The sequence below is a fragment of the Cydia fagiglandana genome, chromosome 24, assembly GCF_963556715.1.
Source record: "Cydia fagiglandana chromosome 24, ilCydFagi1.1, whole genome shotgun sequence".
NCBI lineage: Eukaryota > Metazoa > Arthropoda > Insecta > Lepidoptera > Tortricidae > Cydia > Cydia fagiglandana.
This window is the reverse complement of record NC_085955.1, coordinates 5786022-5804312: the sequence shown is the minus strand read 5'-3', so window position 1 is coordinate 5804312 and position 18291 is coordinate 5786022. Positions and strand designations below refer to the sequence as shown.

Sequence of the window (18291 nt, the reverse complement as noted above, 5' to 3'; positions counted from 1 at the left end):
TATCAGATGGGTTAGTGTACGGTAACCGATGGTCATCTTGCTTATAATCTCGTCTGCCAAGGTGTTTCGGCAGGAAAAACCTTGGCAGACTTATATATTTCTAAAATGGGGGTTCATACCTACCGACTGGAATTGGTTTCATGGTGGTATCAGATGGGTTAGTGTAGGGTAACCGATGCCGACCTTGCTTACATAATCTCGTCTGCCACGGTGTTACGGCAGGAAAAGCCTTGGCAGACTTATATATTCCTGAAATGAGGGTTCATACCTACCGACTGGAATTGGTTTCATGGCGGTATCAGATGGGTTAGTGTACGGTAACCGATGGTCATCTTGCTTATAATCTCGTCTGCCAAGGTGTTTCGGCAGGAAAAACCTTGGCAGACTTATATATTCCTAAAATGGGGGTTCGTACCTACTGACTGGAATTGGTTTCATGGTGGTATCAGATGGGTTAGTGTAGGGTAACCGATGCCGACCTTGCTTACATAATCTCGTCTGCCAAGGTGTTTCGGCAGGAATAGCCTTGGCAGACTTATATATTCCTGACATGAGGGTTCATACCTACCGACTGGAATTGGTTTCATGGTGGTATCAGATGGGTTAAATTAGGGGTCCCGTTGGCCACCTTTGAGAGCGTCTGCCAAGCACTTCCGGCTAAAAAAATACTGGCAGACTTCGCTTTTATGTGTCTACATGTAAATTTCTAACTGCTGCCATAATTAATATTTCGGTATCAGATGGGTTAAATCAGCCCCCTATTTTCGCACCGGAAGTGGCCTTCTTTTTCGTACTTTCGGCAAGTTCCGCCGTGGCAGACTATCGAATTCGGACTTAGCATCACTTTTATGGCTTCCCATTGTGTATTTCATCGTGGTATCAAGTCGGTTAGAAAATTTGCGGCCGGCTCTTCTACTATATGTGGGATCTCCTCAAGGGCCCAACCTTTTCTGTTCTCTTTCACGACGCAGCAACTAGTATCATTTCTCTCACCTCGCTCTTTTAAAATGCCGTTTGTCAAAAAAGGACAACCATACTGTTGACAAGGCGGACTTCAAATCAAGTGTTGCCTTTCTTGATGCGCCCACCCTGTGTATGTGTGCGTAAAAGCGTATATGTGTGCTCTTTTAGGGATGTGAAAAGTCGATTTTAATCATTTTATATATCGATAAACGCTACACAGCGGAACGAAATAGCGATTAATTGAAGCTTCAATATCTTCGTTAAACATAAACATTATTGAAATGGTAATGGAGAATGAATATATTATAATATAATAATATAATTCAATTATTGCGGAACACCTATTTTAGGAGGTATTTATGTATTTTAATTAAATATCTGAACTTTCCCTTGGTTCCCTGCTGGGGCGTGACTATAAAATTGTGATCTGATAACCACAATAAAGAATAAAAGCGTTTTTGGATATTTTAGGTATCGTTAAGCCTTTGAAGTAAAATTAAAATTGCAAGAAATGTCGATAGTTTATCGATATGACTTTATCGACATGGCTACAGCAACGTGGGCCTCATTGTTAATCGTACACTAAACAAAAGTGGCAACAGTGACAGCACAGTGTTTCGTCTAGAACAAGCTAGGTGGACAAAAGTCGTTATCAAATTATCTCTAATGAGTCATTAGATATGATAAACAACATGTTGAAACCCCCAAACCCATTAATAGATTATGTCTAACTTTCTAATTTTATGAGCCATAGGGTGCAGAAGTCAGCTAATGAGGTAAGTGCAATTGCACAATTTAATCAGTTGCAATTTTGTGATGCGTTCAACGACATCTCTTACAAGTAAAACGTTATTTTATGAAAAGGTTTGGTGATAGATCTTATAACTGAAGGTAAGCACTTTATATTTTTCATAAAAACATGTTCATATCAGTTGTAATAATGCTCGTATAGAGCAATAAATATGCACTTAAAAACGTGGTGAGATTTTCTTCATTTTAGAACTTTGATAGACTAGCAAATACTTGACACCGCTTGACACCGGTCTAGATTTTTGATATTATTTACTTGCATAATTCTATTTTATGATGGTGTATATTTCATTTTGCATAAATTTGCATAACATTTTTTTTTCATTTTTTTTGCAGAACACGTTCTCTCTATTTTAAGGAAGGGGTTTTTGAAGAATGGACAAATAAGGGGAAAAACGACTAAAATTTCCACCTTTATCAGTTTATATTGGTAAAATATGAGTTACGAGATTTCAAAGAAGAGTCTGAGAGACGGTTAAAAAATATTTTAACCAGTTATTCATCAAAACTGAATACCAAGTGGAATAGTGCGTCAAGATTTAAAGAAGCAATTTGTGAAAAAGTTTAAAAGTGGTATGGATGGCCAAAATATAGAATTACGAGTGTACATAACTAGACCAAGTGCATCAACGTCGTCTGAAAATGTTAATCCTGCAGGAAGACCCAAATTAAACTTCAAAAGTTCCCCTTTTAAAACGGAAAAAACGCTGAGTTAAAGATCTGGTACAATTACGTACCTATTTTTTAACTGCTGCCGAAATCCCGATTGATTCGTGATCGGCAGCAAATAAAACACGGCAAAAATGTTAAAAAATATTAGAGAAAGTCCACATAAGCCAACGTAGTCTTGTTCTTACGACAGCAGTAGGTACTTCAATGAATTCTAGGCAGCTAAGTGTTAATGAGGCATTAGCATATTATATTGAGTCAAAATCGACAAATACAAACTTACAAGCAGACTAAAATGTGGTCAATGAAGGCTGATTATCATAAATATTCATCATATGATTATTTGCCCAATGCAAAAGGTACAAGCGTGTTATTTCCTTCAGAAGAACTTTAAAAAACTTACGCAAAACAAGGAAAACAATTATTATTCTGATATAATACATGAGTTAGAACAGATTATAAGTTATTAATAATTAACAAATTAATTATTAATAATAAGTTAAGTTTTAATTAATTTTCTATATTACATTTTTATTTTTTTGTATATTTTAAAGTAAATACTATGAAAATAATGTATCTAATGAACTGTAAAATTTTGTTTATTATTGTGTTAATAATTTATTTGCAAAAAAATATATAATTAATTTAAATATATATTTTATTTTAATTTTTTTACTTTTTTTCATGGTATTTTAAAATTTTTAGTAAATTATATTTAATTAAGCAATACTAACCATAATACTACCCAAAAACACAAAAAAATAATTTTGTCCACCTAGCTTGTTCTAGACGAAACACTGTGGACAGCTCGCTGAGACTACGTCTATATATATATTATGTCTATGGATCTCCTACTATGAGAAAACTTGTCAGTCAATCTTGCTCAGTGTTGCCAACTTGGCATAAATGATGCCAGATCTGGCATTAAATTTTCCATTTAGCATCTGGCATATTTTTTAGCATAATTTAGTCTAAGCCAAGTTTGCACCAACTTGGCAGCAACAATATGCGCCATCGCCTTATGTGGTTCATATTTTCATATGAATTTTGACTTTTGTGTACGGATGGTCAACGGACTATATCAAGTTGGTCAAACAGATCCTGTCAGTAGAAAAAGGCGGTAAATTTGAAAAAAGTATGTGTTTTAAGTGTGTAATTTCAAGTGATATTTTAGATTTTTTTAGCATAGGTGTTTCAAAAATCTTTGGCATTATTTTGGCATAATCTAGACATTAGTCTAGCATTTTTTCAAAATCGGAGTTGGCATCACTGATCTTGCTTGCCATTATTTGTTGTCTTGCGTTCCACGACCCACGACGATTCAGTATTGTTTTATTCCTGTTACTTGTTATAATTCGTTGTTATTTGTTATTGAACTTAGTGTTTTGTGTGGTGCAAGTTGTTTCGTACTAACGTACGTGTGCGTACGTACTTTTTATTTGAAAATCCCTTAGAAAAGGACACAAGAAAGGACGAATACCTATCTAGTGCATCAGTGAGGTTGTTTGAAGCGAAAACGTATACATATAAGCAAACATGCTCTGAAATGTCGTTACGAAGCCGCTGCACAGTAAGTACCTACCGACAATAACATACTTTTACCCCTCTTGACATGGATCCGTGCGTGAGAATATTGTTTTTATTATCAAAGTTACTTTCAATGATCAGTTTTACAGGCCGCATACGAGGGGTTTAGTCTAGCAGGGCATGTTTCATAGAATTAGGTAGATCAAAAAAAGTCTGCTGCGATTTTGATAGCAAGTGTTATTTATACGTCAAATTTTCATAGAATTTTGACGTTTACTGAGCAATAACTAGGTACAAAAGAATAATTTCCTTATGTATTGCCTAACAAAATAAGAATTGAATTGCATGGAATCTTTATAGTATAGTTCAACTACACCTGAACCGTAAGTTTTATTTGGTCAGCAGTTCAAAATTAGAGTAAGGCAGATACAGAGTACAGGCTGACTGCAATTTGTATGGGAACTGCACGCCAAATGCAATGTCAGCATGCAGTTTCCATACAAGTTGCAGTTGGGTTGCAGTCCATCTGTACTGGCCCTAAGCAGCTCGTTTTAAGTAATTACAAGTAAATAATTTTGTGAAATAGGTCCTGTGTCTGGTGGCTATGTAAATAACTTTGGTCCCTATATATCTGTAATTTAACTGAGTTTACTTGTTTTAAGCAGGAAATTGTAAATAAGTCAAATTACAAACATTTTTTGGCTCAGAGTCATACATGGAGTCGGATACATAATGGAGCATGATGGTTAGGTACTTGTTTGATTACAGCTTGTTTATATTTATCATTGTTACAGATTTTCTTCTGCTCATGTAGATAATTCGAGTGATGACACTGAAGGCAATGATTTTAATATAACACATGAAAATATACCTACTGGCCCTGAAAGGTAAGTAAAGATTTATTACTTGGGTTCAAAACATTGACATATATCTAAAGACGGGCGATAATAATTGGGCCAGTACAGCGGTGTCAATGTCACGAGTGAGCCAATCTTGCAGTCTAACGCCACAACGCGATTGGTTAGACTACATGTTTGGTCCTGAATTTGTGAGTGACACCGCTGAACTAGCACCATTTTTAGTGTAGTGCCCATAAGGGTCTTTAGATATATTTCAATGCTTCAAAATAAGTGAACAATTGCATCCCAACAAAAACATAACTGTGAAATGAAAGCCAAGTTCAATATTAAAAATATGACTGTGTGGTTTTTAACTTGCTGACAAAAGAATTGAGATCTATATGGGTGCCAAGTTCTGTGCTGTATAGAAAATCCTGAAATTATAAAGGATTTGACTTGGCTAGTTTTTATCAACAAAACAAATTTTAGAAAAGTGACATAGTCTCTTTAGCCTATATGTAAAAAGTAGTTTTAATTAATTTGTTGCTTTTTTATTAATAATTTTCTATAATTTCAGTGGCCATGAAACAAAATATGGCAGGAGGATAGTAAATGTGGACCAGTTCTTTGACAAGTTGCAAGAAATATCATCTCATGACCCTCTCAATTGCGGATTAAAATCAGTTCAGATCATGGGTGAAAACATACCACCGCCCCGCTGTCGTCGTCGAAATAAATAAACGATGAAAACTGTTTTATTTGTATTATTCCAAATATAACATAATAGTGTTCAAAATTACACAAAGCAAACCGAGATGTTGGTTTTTATTTTAATGGTTCTGCTAGGTAATGCAAAAATTTAATTAATAAATATTTTTCGCTTACACCTACAGGGCGGAAAACATTATGGGCCCTGAAGGGAATCGACCTTGAAACGTTGAGATAGCTCAATTTACAATTAGTACCTATGGAAAATTTAAAATAAAAAAACTGAATGCAAAGATGTTCACGTAAAATATTTTTAAGGTAGTTGTTTTCCAGGGCCCATAGATTTTTTCTACCGTGTAAGAGTTAGACCAAGGGAAGTCTGCAACGATTTTGATAGCATACGCAGAGCAAGTGTTATTTATACGTCATAATTTATTTCATAAAAGTTTGACGTCTAAAATAACATTGCACTGCGTGTGCTCGGTGTGCTATCAAAATCGTTGCAGACTTATCTTGGTCTAACTCTAGTTAGTTGTTAGATCAGCAGTCAATGTGGAACAACCAATTTTTTTTCTTTAATAATTATATTATTTTATCTGTATAAGCGCCATCTGTTGAAAACCGCGCAACTGTTCAACAATGCGCTATGGATCTTAACTCTTGAATAAGTACAGAGATGGCGCGCAAATCAATGCTAATCGATACAGACATCCAAGGGCACTTGCTTTACTCTACACCTTACAAAAAGTTTAACAACATAAATTTATTACACTTTATAACAGTCTAATAGGATGCATGCCTCCTGCATAATTAATTTCAATGTTCCATCTCTTTCACAACTATCGAGAAAAAAAAATCTGCTCTCCGGCCGGAAAGCGTCAACTTTCGGCCCACTGCGCTAAACGAAGTTGCCGCTTTCCCGCTTTGTCGAACAGGAAAATTGTATATACAAGCAGATGCATTAGAGTCCGAAGAGTGAAGATTGGACAGTTATTACGAAAAGATATCTTTCGGCTTGCCCTACTCCAAAACTTGTGTTATCAATTCTGATTTTCTTCTTATTAGTTTTAAGTTAGTGATAAGTTAGGTCCCCACCAAATCAGCGCTGCGGCTTACCGTCGTAGCATTACGCTGAGTGGGGGTCCTATTTAACGTCTATGTCTCTATATTAAATTTGTAATTTAAGTTGTTGGTTTGACGTAAATAAATGTATTTTCTTTCTTTCTTTCAAAACCCTAGGCACGCCACTGATATACAGTAGATAAATAAGAAAGCCTCAGATCACGTCATATATGCTGTGAACAATTACATGTCATCTGAGACGCTTCTTACTTGGCCAGGTAATAGGTATACTATTTCGAAAGACGTCATATATGCTGTGAACAATTACATGTCATCTGAGACGCTTCTTACTTGGCCAGGTAATAGGTATACTATTTCGAAAGACGTCATATATCCTGTGAACAATTACATGTGATCTGAGACGCTTCTTACTTTACAAGCCTAGGTAATAGGTATACAATTTCGAAACACGAATCTACCTAACTAAAGTCAAAATAAGCAGTAAGTATTCTGAAGTTTGTGGTGCTGCCACACTTCACATTTGAACTGACTGGATTTCTTTGAAAATCTGTGTCTATAGTCTGTATCTTTAGGTATTTAAATAAAAGTAAACAAACAATTTTTACATTTTAGGTAGTTATAACATTTATTGGTTAACCAACCAAATACCTGCCTGGATCTGTTACTGAACGACTTGACTTTAACCTACATTATTTGATCATGTAATATTTTCATCTACCCTCAACTGGCTTAAGGAGCCATTTGGGGGTAGATTTTGTTTACTTTTATTTAAATACTTAAATATACAGAGTATAGACATTTATTTAATGAAGCATGATAGCAAATCATAAACATTATAAAATCTCTATGATTTAACATTGAATGTATGTTTTATTTACATAAATATTTACAATTTAAATAAAAGTTTCTGAACGTTCTCTAATTTAGGTGTACTTTTTTAATTATTTACCAATAAGAAAATTCAGACATTCTCTCTTAATAACATCTGGTTATAGGATTCATAGAACTTTAGGTATCTATATATATAACGTTATCTATGAACCGTTACAATACTTACAATAAACTGAGATACGAGACAAAATACCGATAGATCACTTTATGAAAACAGTTTAAAATAAAATACTAGTCATTATTACATATACAAAAAAAAAGTAAAACCTCAAATGAAAAATTAGACCTTAAGTCATTGGAAATAGGTCTTAATTGCAATGTTTCTTGATGTGAAGTCAAGTTATAAAATTACAACTATGTAAAATTGTATCAGTCTGAAAAAGGGTGCTTTAGGGTATTTAAAAAAATAGTGTAACCCCAAAACATTATGTACTAGTAATTCGACAATTTCACGTCATACCTAAAATCACTTTTAACAAAAACTTATCACTACGAGTCATTTCAAAATTATTTTCGAAAGTAGGTACCTAAAACACCTCCAACGCACCAGTAGCGTGACATGAGCATTGAATTTTTGACAGTATTCTATATATTAGCGCGACTTGCACCAGTAACTTAACCGCTTAACCCCGGGTTAGTGGGATAGTGCAAATGGCGCTTACAGTATGTATGTATACACGGTGTAACATGAGTAAACCGAATAATTTTAACCACGCATTTCTGAGGTCAAAAGAAGTAAAAAATGTAATGAGTTTAGGTCAATTTCGCCAAAAAAAAATTATTTTTTGTTTTGATTTTTCAATTTTTTGTGTGTATTTGTACATAAAAAATAAATGTTATTGGCAAACTTGTCACTTAAAATTGATTTAAAAAATATTTTTTCGTAGAACCTACTTTTTACAGTGTTACTTGTCACTTTTTGACATAGCTATCAATAAGGATATTTAGACTACGTCCCATAGCAGCAACATCACCATCAAGAAGGCCTTTTACACTATGTAACAATAAAAACTTGTTTTTTTTAAATTAATAATATCTCTGAAACTAGGCGAAAATCAAAAAAGTTTATATGACATTTTTGTCTCTAAATATGATCAGGAATACGCTGTTAAAATTATTCGGTTTACTCATGTTACACCGTGTATACAATTACAATAATACAAGTAACAACTAAACTTTCGTTTTAGTTGGCACTTACGTAAGAGCGTTGTTACGACACAAGTGCGAAAAGTAGAAAAAACTCATCGAGCGGCGATAAATTGAGAGACGACCGAAAGGAGTGTTTTAAATCGACACGAGTTGTTAATTACCTTTTCGCACGTGTATTGTACAACGTTTTATAGTACATATACTACATATGGCCGTTTTAATTTTCGACATACGCATGTATAGACTGTATAGTGCTAATTATCGCACTAGGGCGTTAAAGCAGCACCATATGTACTGTAAAGATATATTTTATTATGTAACTTAACGTAACTCAAAATATTAAAGCGATAACATTATTATGAACGAAACCTTCAAAGTATGGTCAGAAATGTGAAAAATCATTCTGTATATTTGAGCATTTTTGTGATCTTACCACAGAATAAATAATAGTACTAGGTACAGAAGAGAAGACTCACTCTCTAACAAAACGCGTCTGTTACGATCAGCACAGATATGGCCGCTAGGTGGCGACAGCGCCACGCGCGGCTTATGGCAAACCCCAAAATTGGGGCCGAACGGATGCACTTTTAGCTACCTGTAGCAAAGCGACGGAATCGCGGAGTGAGTCACGCCTGATCTTACATAAGGACTACCAAGACCCACCCAATTGTAAAAAAACACATAGTCGATCCCCCTCCTCCCTTGAATCGTCTTACGTAATAGACGAATGGCGCCTAGATAATTTAAATATATCAATACGTACAACATGAACATGAAATTGTATTATTGTACAGTCACCTGCAATAATATGTTACTCTTCGAAGGCCGCAAAAATATGTGACACGCACTTATGGCTCTACAAATAAGATCGTGTCAGATATTTTTGCGGCCTTCGTTGTGTAACATATTATTGCAGGTGACTGTACAACATAAATCTGATTAATTCTTCTTATAAGTGATGAATCCGTCTCTTCTTAGGCGTGGGCGTTGCGCTTACGTTGGAGGAGCGCGGGCGCAGACGCGGCGCGCGGGGCGGCGAGGCGGGGGCGGGGGAGGGCTCAGAGGGGGCGGGGGAGGGAGCGGGGCGGCGGCGCGGCGGGGGCGGCGGCGAGGGCGCTGTGGGAAATATTATATTACAGATTACCTAGGTAGTAAAGAAATAAGTCACAGATCTGATGTAACTTGTCGACTAACATGTGATCTGAGCCACTCTTATTTACTACCCGAGATGTGTACACGGATGTAGTGCATGATTATTTTACATCGTTTTTTCACGGAAACATACGAACGTGTCCTGCTATTTCAGTCAGTGTCGGAACAAAAAGTACCGAGGTTGACTGAAAAAGCATGACAAAGACGAACGTTTCCGAGAAAAAACGATGGAAAAGAATTATCGAATTATTATACGATGGAAATTGGCAACTATGTTTAGCGATTACGAGCTTCGATAGCTATACGAGCGAGTATTTTTATTTCCTGATAATAATATTGCTATATGAAAAGCAGAGATGTGACTTATTTGAAATACTTGTATTTAAAATGCAAATACAAAATGCAAAATACCTATTTTGTATTTTGTATTTAAATACCTTTTGAAGAAAACTATTTTGTATTTTATTTGAAATAGTTTTTGGGACCTATTTTCTATTTTCAAAATACAAAATACTTTATAGTAGGTAGGTAATTAAGGTAGGAGTTACAGTCTCTTCTGATGTTACAATCCTGGCAACTCTCTCATTCTTTTAACATGGAACTGTTGAATCTGTTTAAAGTAACGTCGCACATGACCACAAGCGTAGCGAGTGGTTAAAAAAGTAGAATCTTCAGTGTTGCGAGGGTTTCAAGGCACGAGAGGAGAACAAACTTTTCTGCCCTGGTGAAACACAAACGAGACGTTTTCATCACACTAACGAGAGGCATTATACTAGCTGTAAAACATTACAAATTAATGCTTTAAAAGTTGGCCGTTAAAAACCATCATCCATACCTACATCCTACCGGGTAATATGAGCAAACAACTAGAAATTTGCACTTTAGATAGAGGATTGATTTCAAAGAATAAAGAGAGTCTTTTCAACTCGGAAATTCCGAGTAATACTTTTTAATTCAGACTAGGTATTCACTACTCAGAGTACCTTTTATCGCAAAGTATTTGTATTTTTAAAAAGTATTTTGAAAATACCTATTTCGTATTTTGTATTTAAATACAAATTCAAAAACTATTTTGTATTTTGCATTTGAAATAGTATTATCAAGGAAGTATTTGTATTTTGTATTTAAATACTTTTTATAAAGTATTTTTCACATCTCTGATGAAAAGAAAATGTTCGCGCCAAAAAAGCATCCGCCATTCTTGTGACGTCATAATATCAGTGCAATAAGGGCAAATGTGCAGTGCAACTTTTCGCCGTCGTAACAAATTTCACATTTATTTATGCTATGAAGTCACTCACGAGAAAAAAATGGCGGCGGGTGGTGGAAAAGAAATTAAAGAGTAAATTTGCGTCCTTTTAGTCCTATCCAAAAGCAGGCTTACAGATGTATTACATAATTGTTTTCCACCGTATTTTCTCGGAAACGTTCGTATTCGTCATGCTACTTCAGTCAACGTCAGTACTTTTTGTACCGAGACTGACTGGAATAGCAAGACACGTTCGTACGTTTCCGTGAAAAAACGATGGAAAATAATTATGCACTACTAACATGATTGACTATCATCCTTCCTTCCTACGTTCTGAGACCCCTATGTCCCTGTGGTGAGGGATAACAGGATATCATCATCATCATCATCATCAACATGGTTGACTCTGCTCTTGTGGACCACTAATGTCAAAAAGAAGTACCTAGGCGACACGTAGTGCAACCCTATGAGGTACAGAACATTACGGCCCAAAGAATGTGGAACTTTCTGGATGCAACGGGCATTAGTAATGAACTTTTCACCACACCAGCTCGGAAAGGCTTACTTTGCGCTTCAAAAACTGATAGCAAAGTTGCATTTTATTCACATTTGAGGCAAAGTAATCAAATGCAAATTTTGAGTTGTTATCGTATGTTTCCTGATTGAATTGACTTTTAAATGATGATTTTGGATGATAAATATTTAATAACATTCATTTGGATTTGACTTGGTTTGATTTTGTTTAATATTTTATATTTAATATTTGCTTCGGGTTGGTGTGGTGAAAAATTTTGTGTTTCACTCGGGGACAAATTTTGTTTAACCCTCGTGCTGTGAAACCCTCGCAACGCTCAAGATTCCATTTTTCGAACCACTCGCTACGCTCGTGGTTCTATTTTGGAATCTTTCGCTTGCTCGGGTATCAATATTAGCACGAGCGGTTAAACAACAACTTTGCCCTCTTATAAAACAAATAACTATTAAAGGGCCGCACAGTGGTTCGGGTTGTATGGGCGCGCGGAATTAATTGTTTTTAAGAATAGGTGGGATTATAAAACGTGTGTAATGTGGTTTTATCGATAGAAATAGGTAAAATAAATAATATAAATAAATTTTTGTTTTGTTTATTAGAAATTTATATTAAAATCATCAAAAATATACTAAAAATACAAAATTATAATAATTCAAAAATGGCTTACAGAATTAAATTGCAATAAATTGAGTATATAATAAAAATAATTACAGTATAAATAAATAAAAAAGGCTTTAAATTAATAATTTTCTACAATAAATTGTTGTATTTCGTCGTGCTCTCGTCCTGTTTTCTTATAATTATTATTTGCTCTTAAGCTGTAAATAAAAAGGTCAGAAGATGTCAAAAGCAAGTTTATGATATCTTCGTTCGCAGATTCCCTTAAGCATTTCCTCGAATGGTACAATCTGTACCGACGATAATCCTTATTCCGCGCTTCCTGGGCTTCTTCGGCTGGGGTTCTTCTTCTTAACATTCCAATCGGTAGAGCAGCAGCGGATATTATTTTACTTCCATGGGTCAGTATTTTGTGTACCGTATTTGGCATATAGTACCATTCGTAGAAGCCAACGAATATTTCAGCTGTTTTATTGCAGTAATCTCCAAACTTTTCAGCATCTATTGTGGCACCAGAGTTAATTGCCTGTAATATTACTGAAAACCGGTGAATCACTTCTTTCTACCCCTGTAATCTCTGCAACTAAACTTGGGTTACTGAAAAATCTCCTGGAGGTATTACCATCATTAGATGACCCCATACCTTGCTTGACGAAGTCAACTTTCAAACCCAATCTTTCGTACAACTCTTTTTGAATTCTATTCTTTTCTGCTTCTTTTTGTGGCCGTGTGACTGCATTTGTACTCCATTTACAAAATGACTTGTTGTAGGCTATGTGTAGAATACATTCCATGAGCTTTCAATACACTTATGCACATCTCGGTCACTTGAAATAGCAATTTCAACTAACTCTGCATTTGAAATGCTGAAACTTCCCATAACTACTAAGTAGGTACAATAACGCAAAAAAACAGTGTTATTTTCTCGAATCGATAATTGTAACTGAAGAAGAAGAAAATAATGTATGCATTTTATACCCAAAATCAAGATATTTATTTATTAATCACCCCCATTAAGGTGTTAACCTCATTAAGATGTTTCCTTACATTAAGTACGCTCATTAGTTATATGGTCATTATTCAAATGTTTGCAGGCCCCGGCAGTTGGAATCAATTTAGTAATTATCTCAGATACTTAAGCTATCATTTGTGCTATTTTTCGATGGAGCGGACGCTGGCGGAAGAAAGTAATACTCTTTTGAATAATGAAAATTGGCAAAATAATGACTATGTCGTTTTCGCCCAAGCCATACTCAAATTAAGCCACAAAGTCACTAATATTATATAACATATAAATAGCTTAATATATGCTCCTGTAACTAAAATAAATATTTTGTATACTTTAGCGCCGATTTCAGAAATATATGACCTGCAATAAACAAGTTTTTTAAGGGAACATTGGCATGTGTACAGCATCGTGTACTTTGGTCTATTAATTTACTAATAAATAATACACCAAAATTAAAATCCTTTCACGATAGACCTACACAAGTATTCTACTTTTAGATTTAAGACATACGAATGACTAAAGCTGACCTGTAAAATTTGGACTTTATTCCGCTCTTGAACCAATGTGGGCCGTCACAATAGGTCAATTCCGGTCGATGCGACACTCAAAGGCCCACAACACCACAATAATAAATACTAATAATGGTAGACTAACCTTTTTTATCGGAATCCGCGTCGGAGTCGGACGCGGCCCGGAACCGTATCCGTCCGACGGTGGACGCGCTGACCACGCGCTGGGTTTTGAATATGGAGTTCCGCCGGGGCTGACTCTTTATCTTACCTGGCGAGTTAAAACCATCAGTTAATCTTTAAGCTCTCTATTAGAGATGCAACGGTTGTTGTTTGGCCGGATACCGGATATTCGGCCTGACCATCGGCCGAATATCCAAAATCCGGCCGCCGAATATTCGGCTAGCGTAACTATACCTACATTTCGGTTTTTTAGGTGCGCATTCTGCAGGTTTCACCTGTTTCCTAGTGAACGTTCGCGCGGACACATTTCTAGATTCGAAATGAGTGCGCGTGGCAAGTCAGTGGAATGTTTAAATTGTTTTAAAATAATAGACAAGTACGATTATGATCGTGACTGTTTCTTAAATCTAATTTGTTTACTCCCAAATCAAGCAATAGGTCAAGAAATGAATGCTCAAAACACGTTGTAGAGGGAAATGCTAGTAACACAATTTTTGACTCCGTAACTTTGTTTGGACTAGTTAGGAGGTGAACATATCAAAAGTCCCCGGCTGTAGCCCCGCTGCTGGGGGGTAGAGGGGGGTAAGAAGGTCGAATTTTTCGGTTTTTCATTGATATCTTGGAAACTTTGCGTCTTAGCGACATGACTACTAAGACAAACCGAAAGCTGATAAAATTAGTTACAAGTTTTATCCAGTCAAGTTTTTCGATATTTAAATTCAAATTCAAAATTATTTATTTCATGTGATTTACGTACACACATAGCAATACACAACAATAAACAATAAACTTACAAGAATTACACATAAACACAACATATACACATTAAAATTGACACAAGATATACAGTGCTAGCCAAACTCTTTAATTTTTGCTACCACTGTATCACACTTGTAGGGGAATGTAGTCCCTCACAGTGGAGCATTATGGGACAGTCTGGCTTTTCCGCTATCATTCTCAAGATGGTGTTGGGACTGTCCCGCACCCGGCGCACCAGGGATGCGGCGCGCACACGCAAGGTCGCCTGAAAACAATCGACGCCCGCCTCAGCAAACATCCCTGATGCGCTACAGAAGCGAGGCAGTCCCATCATCACCCGGAACGCGTTATTATATTGGACTCGAAGGGCCCTATAAGCCCGTTGCGAATACTGAACCCAAAGGCTGCAGGTATACAGGGAAGTACAGAACGCTCTAAAGAGAGTGATCTTTACCCCCCCGGAGCAACCCGCAAACCTTCGTGTTATCATATTTGTATCCAGCTATAGGATTCTCTTGATTTGAGACGAGGTGGAAAGCTATATCTAGTGATGTGATGCATACCACCCTCCACTAGATATAGCTTTCCACCTCGTCTCAAATCAAGAGAATCCTATAGCTGGATACATAGATCCAAGCAATGTTGATAGCGAGCTGGACTGGAATTTTGTTAAAGGCGACTACGGCCTACTGTATCACCTAATATCTGAAGTATCCTGGCAAGAGGTGTATAATTCTCATAATGTTGACAAAGCCGTAGATATATTTTATAGCATTGTGTATAGCATTTTTAACGTTATAGCTCCCAGGAGAACGCGCTCCAAAAAACGTACTAGGCGATATCCGGTCTGGTTTAGTAGTGAAATAATAAGTGACATCATTCACAAGGCTAAACTACATCGTGAGTGGAAACGTACGGGTTGTGTATCTACTTATAACGAGTTCTCAAAGCTGCGAGCGGATATAAAACAGCGACTGATCCATGCGTACGATACCTATATGAATGGCCTTCAAGCCAAAATTTGTCATGACCCTTTTGCTTTTTGGAAACATGTGGGGTCCTTAAAATCAAAGGGTGGCTTCGAGGCCTCTGTTAACTATAACGGAGAAGAATATATTGGCAAGGAGGCAGCTGAAGCTTTTGCAAATTACTTCGCGAGCGTATTCCTACCTAATGCTCCTTTACTTGATCACAACGCAGCCAATAACAACAATGAGTCAAAGTCTGCAAACTTTGTGGACATTGATTTGATTACCCCTCAGGACGTGAAAGCTGCCATTAGGCGCTTGAAGCCACGAAGTTCTGTGGGGCCAGACAATATTCCTGCATTTGTGATTAAGGGATGCATCGATTTTCTTGCCCTTCCTATTCATCACATAGTAAATTTGTCTCTATCTACCGGAGTGTATCCAAGCAAGTGGAAACTTACACGTGTTACTCCTATTCCCAAAACCAAAGATACCTCCCGCGTGGAAAACTACAGACCCATAGCCATTCTGTCTTCTTGTGCAAAACTGTTTGAATCTATTCTGCAGAAGTTGATTTCTCCCCAGATTAGACCTTTCTTATGCGACTCACAGCATGGATTTAGATCAAAGCGGTCAGTCGAAACCAATCTTTTAACTGCTACAAGCATTATTTCTGAGTACCTAGATAAAGGAAAACAGGTTGATGTTCTTTACTTTGATTTTAAAAAGGCGTTCGACCAAGTCGATAACGATGTCTTGCTCAGTAAACTGGCTCACATTGGTTTTTCTCCTCGGCTTCTCAAACTGTTTGCTAGCTATATGCATAGTAGGCAACAATTTGTAAAGCACGGATGTTTCATATCCTCCATCTATCCAACAAGATCAGGCGTTAGTCAAGGATCTATTCTTGGCCCGCTTTTATTTGGAATCATGATTAATGATCTTGAACTTGTGCTGAAACACGCAAGATGCCTTCTTTATGCCGATGACTTGAAGCTTATCTGCGGTATAGAAGGAGTGGCAGATTGCGAGGCAATGCAGGCGGACATAGAGGCTGTAGTCGATTGGAGCACAGTAAATAAACTGTTTTTTAATGTTTCCAAATGCTGTGTTTTATCCTATACTCGCTCATTGAAACCACTTCACGCCCAATACTTGCTTGGATCCGAAGTAATAACTCGCGTAAGTACTATAAAAGACCTCGGCGTTATCTTTGATACCAAACTTACTTTTCGTGATCATATTGAGGCTCTGGCTGCCGACTGTTTTAAAAGGCTGGGATTCATCATTAGGAATGCTCGCGACTTTAACAACCCAAAGGCAATTAAATTACTTTATACTGCCCTTGTTCGGAGTAAGCTTGAACCCGCTAGCATAGTGTGGAGTCCCGCTGAAAGTACGTATGCCTTGCTTCTAGAAAAGGTACAGAAGGCATTTCTAAGATTCTTGTACAAAAATGTTTACAAGCGCTATCCATTTTTATACCCTACAAAATTTTTGTTAGGATCCCTGGGATTCAACTCTCTGCAAGTGAGGCGGAACCATAATCTTCTGGTAGTGGCTTGTAGAACCTTGCGCGGAGATTCCGACTGCCCTGACCTAGTGGCACAGATAGTGAGGCTCTCTGTGCCTTTCCTATCCAAGCAGGAACTTAGGCCTAGACACCATAACCTTCTTGCAGTTCCAGCAACGCGTACTGCAGCACACCTAAAATCTCCTCTCATTCGCGCTCTAAAATTTCTAAACGCGCTTCTGTCATGGGCTCCTGAATGTGATTTGTTTGCAAGTCGATGGGCAAGTGTATGTAGTATCTGCCTGAGGTACTGCGAGGCGATGGATGGTAGTGGTATTTTATAAAACTGTTTGTAAAGTGTTGTGTACCGTAGCGTATAAGTAAACTCTAAATTGTTACAGTGATTTGGTTTATACTGTCAGACTGTATAAAATTTTGTTTGAATAAAATAATAATAATAAATAATAATATTTGCCCGCACCGACAAGGCCCTTCGTTCCCTTTCAATATCTATATCATGAATAGTTTTGAGATACCCGCTTTTGAAATTTTATTTAGGGATTTTAATTTTATCTTGATATCTACGTCAGTGAAGCTGTTAGGACATGTTTGGTATCATTTTCGTATAAATCGGGGGTGCTGAATTCATTTATGGTATCACATTGACACTATTCCGAAGTAAAACCAACTATTATAAAAAATATTTTTTTTAAATCCCTCTTCACGCTTAAACTGCTGAACCAATTTCGTTGAAATTTGGTATAGAAATAGTTTCAGTCTCGACACAGAACATAGGATAGTTTTAATAACCAAAAGCATCTTTTGAGGGTGTGAAAAGTGGGGTGGAAGTTTGTATGGGGAGTCAATAACCGCTGAACCGGTTTAGATGAAATTTAGGACGGAATAAGTACATCTGTGATTTAGATGAAAATGATACCAAACATGACTTCAAACCTTACCTTGAGCAGTATTAACCTCAGGAATTCAGTTTCGTCGACGAAGTTGAATTCCCCCCATACTCCAAATCACAACTTTAAAGGATGATTATTGAGATAAAAAGTATCTTATGTCCTGTCTTGGGACTCGAAATATCTGTATACCAAATTTCAATTAAATCGGTTGAGCGATTTAAGCGTGAAGAGGAATTAAAAAAAAAGGTA

At 36.6% G+C, this 18291-nt stretch overlaps 1 protein-coding gene and 1 long non-coding RNA gene across 2 annotated transcripts in view; one reads left to right on the top strand and one right to left on the bottom strand.

Moving 5' to 3' along the window:
* Positions 1–3292: 3292 nt before the first annotated feature.
* LOC134676465 (uncharacterized) lies at positions 3293–9559 on the top strand. Its single transcript, XR_010099932.1, has 4 exons — positions 3293–4012; positions 4764–4856; positions 5386–6856; positions 7019–9559. It is a non-coding gene; the product is annotated as an uncharacterized LOC134676465 (long non-coding RNA).
* A 1823-nt stretch (positions 9560–11382) lies between these two features.
* LOC134676608 (myb-like protein X) overlaps positions 11383–18291 on the bottom strand; it is a 37003-nt gene continuing 30094 nt past the window's right edge. Inside the window, exons 11-13 of the mRNA XM_063535002.1 lie at positions 13854–13979; positions 12834–12962; positions 11383–11504 (exon numbers count right to left, since the gene is read on the bottom strand). Of these exons, the coding sequence (XP_063391072.1) occupies positions 11383–11504; positions 12834–12962; positions 13854–13979 (377 nt within the window). The remainder of the gene's footprint in view (positions 11505–12833; positions 12963–13853; positions 13980–18291) is intronic.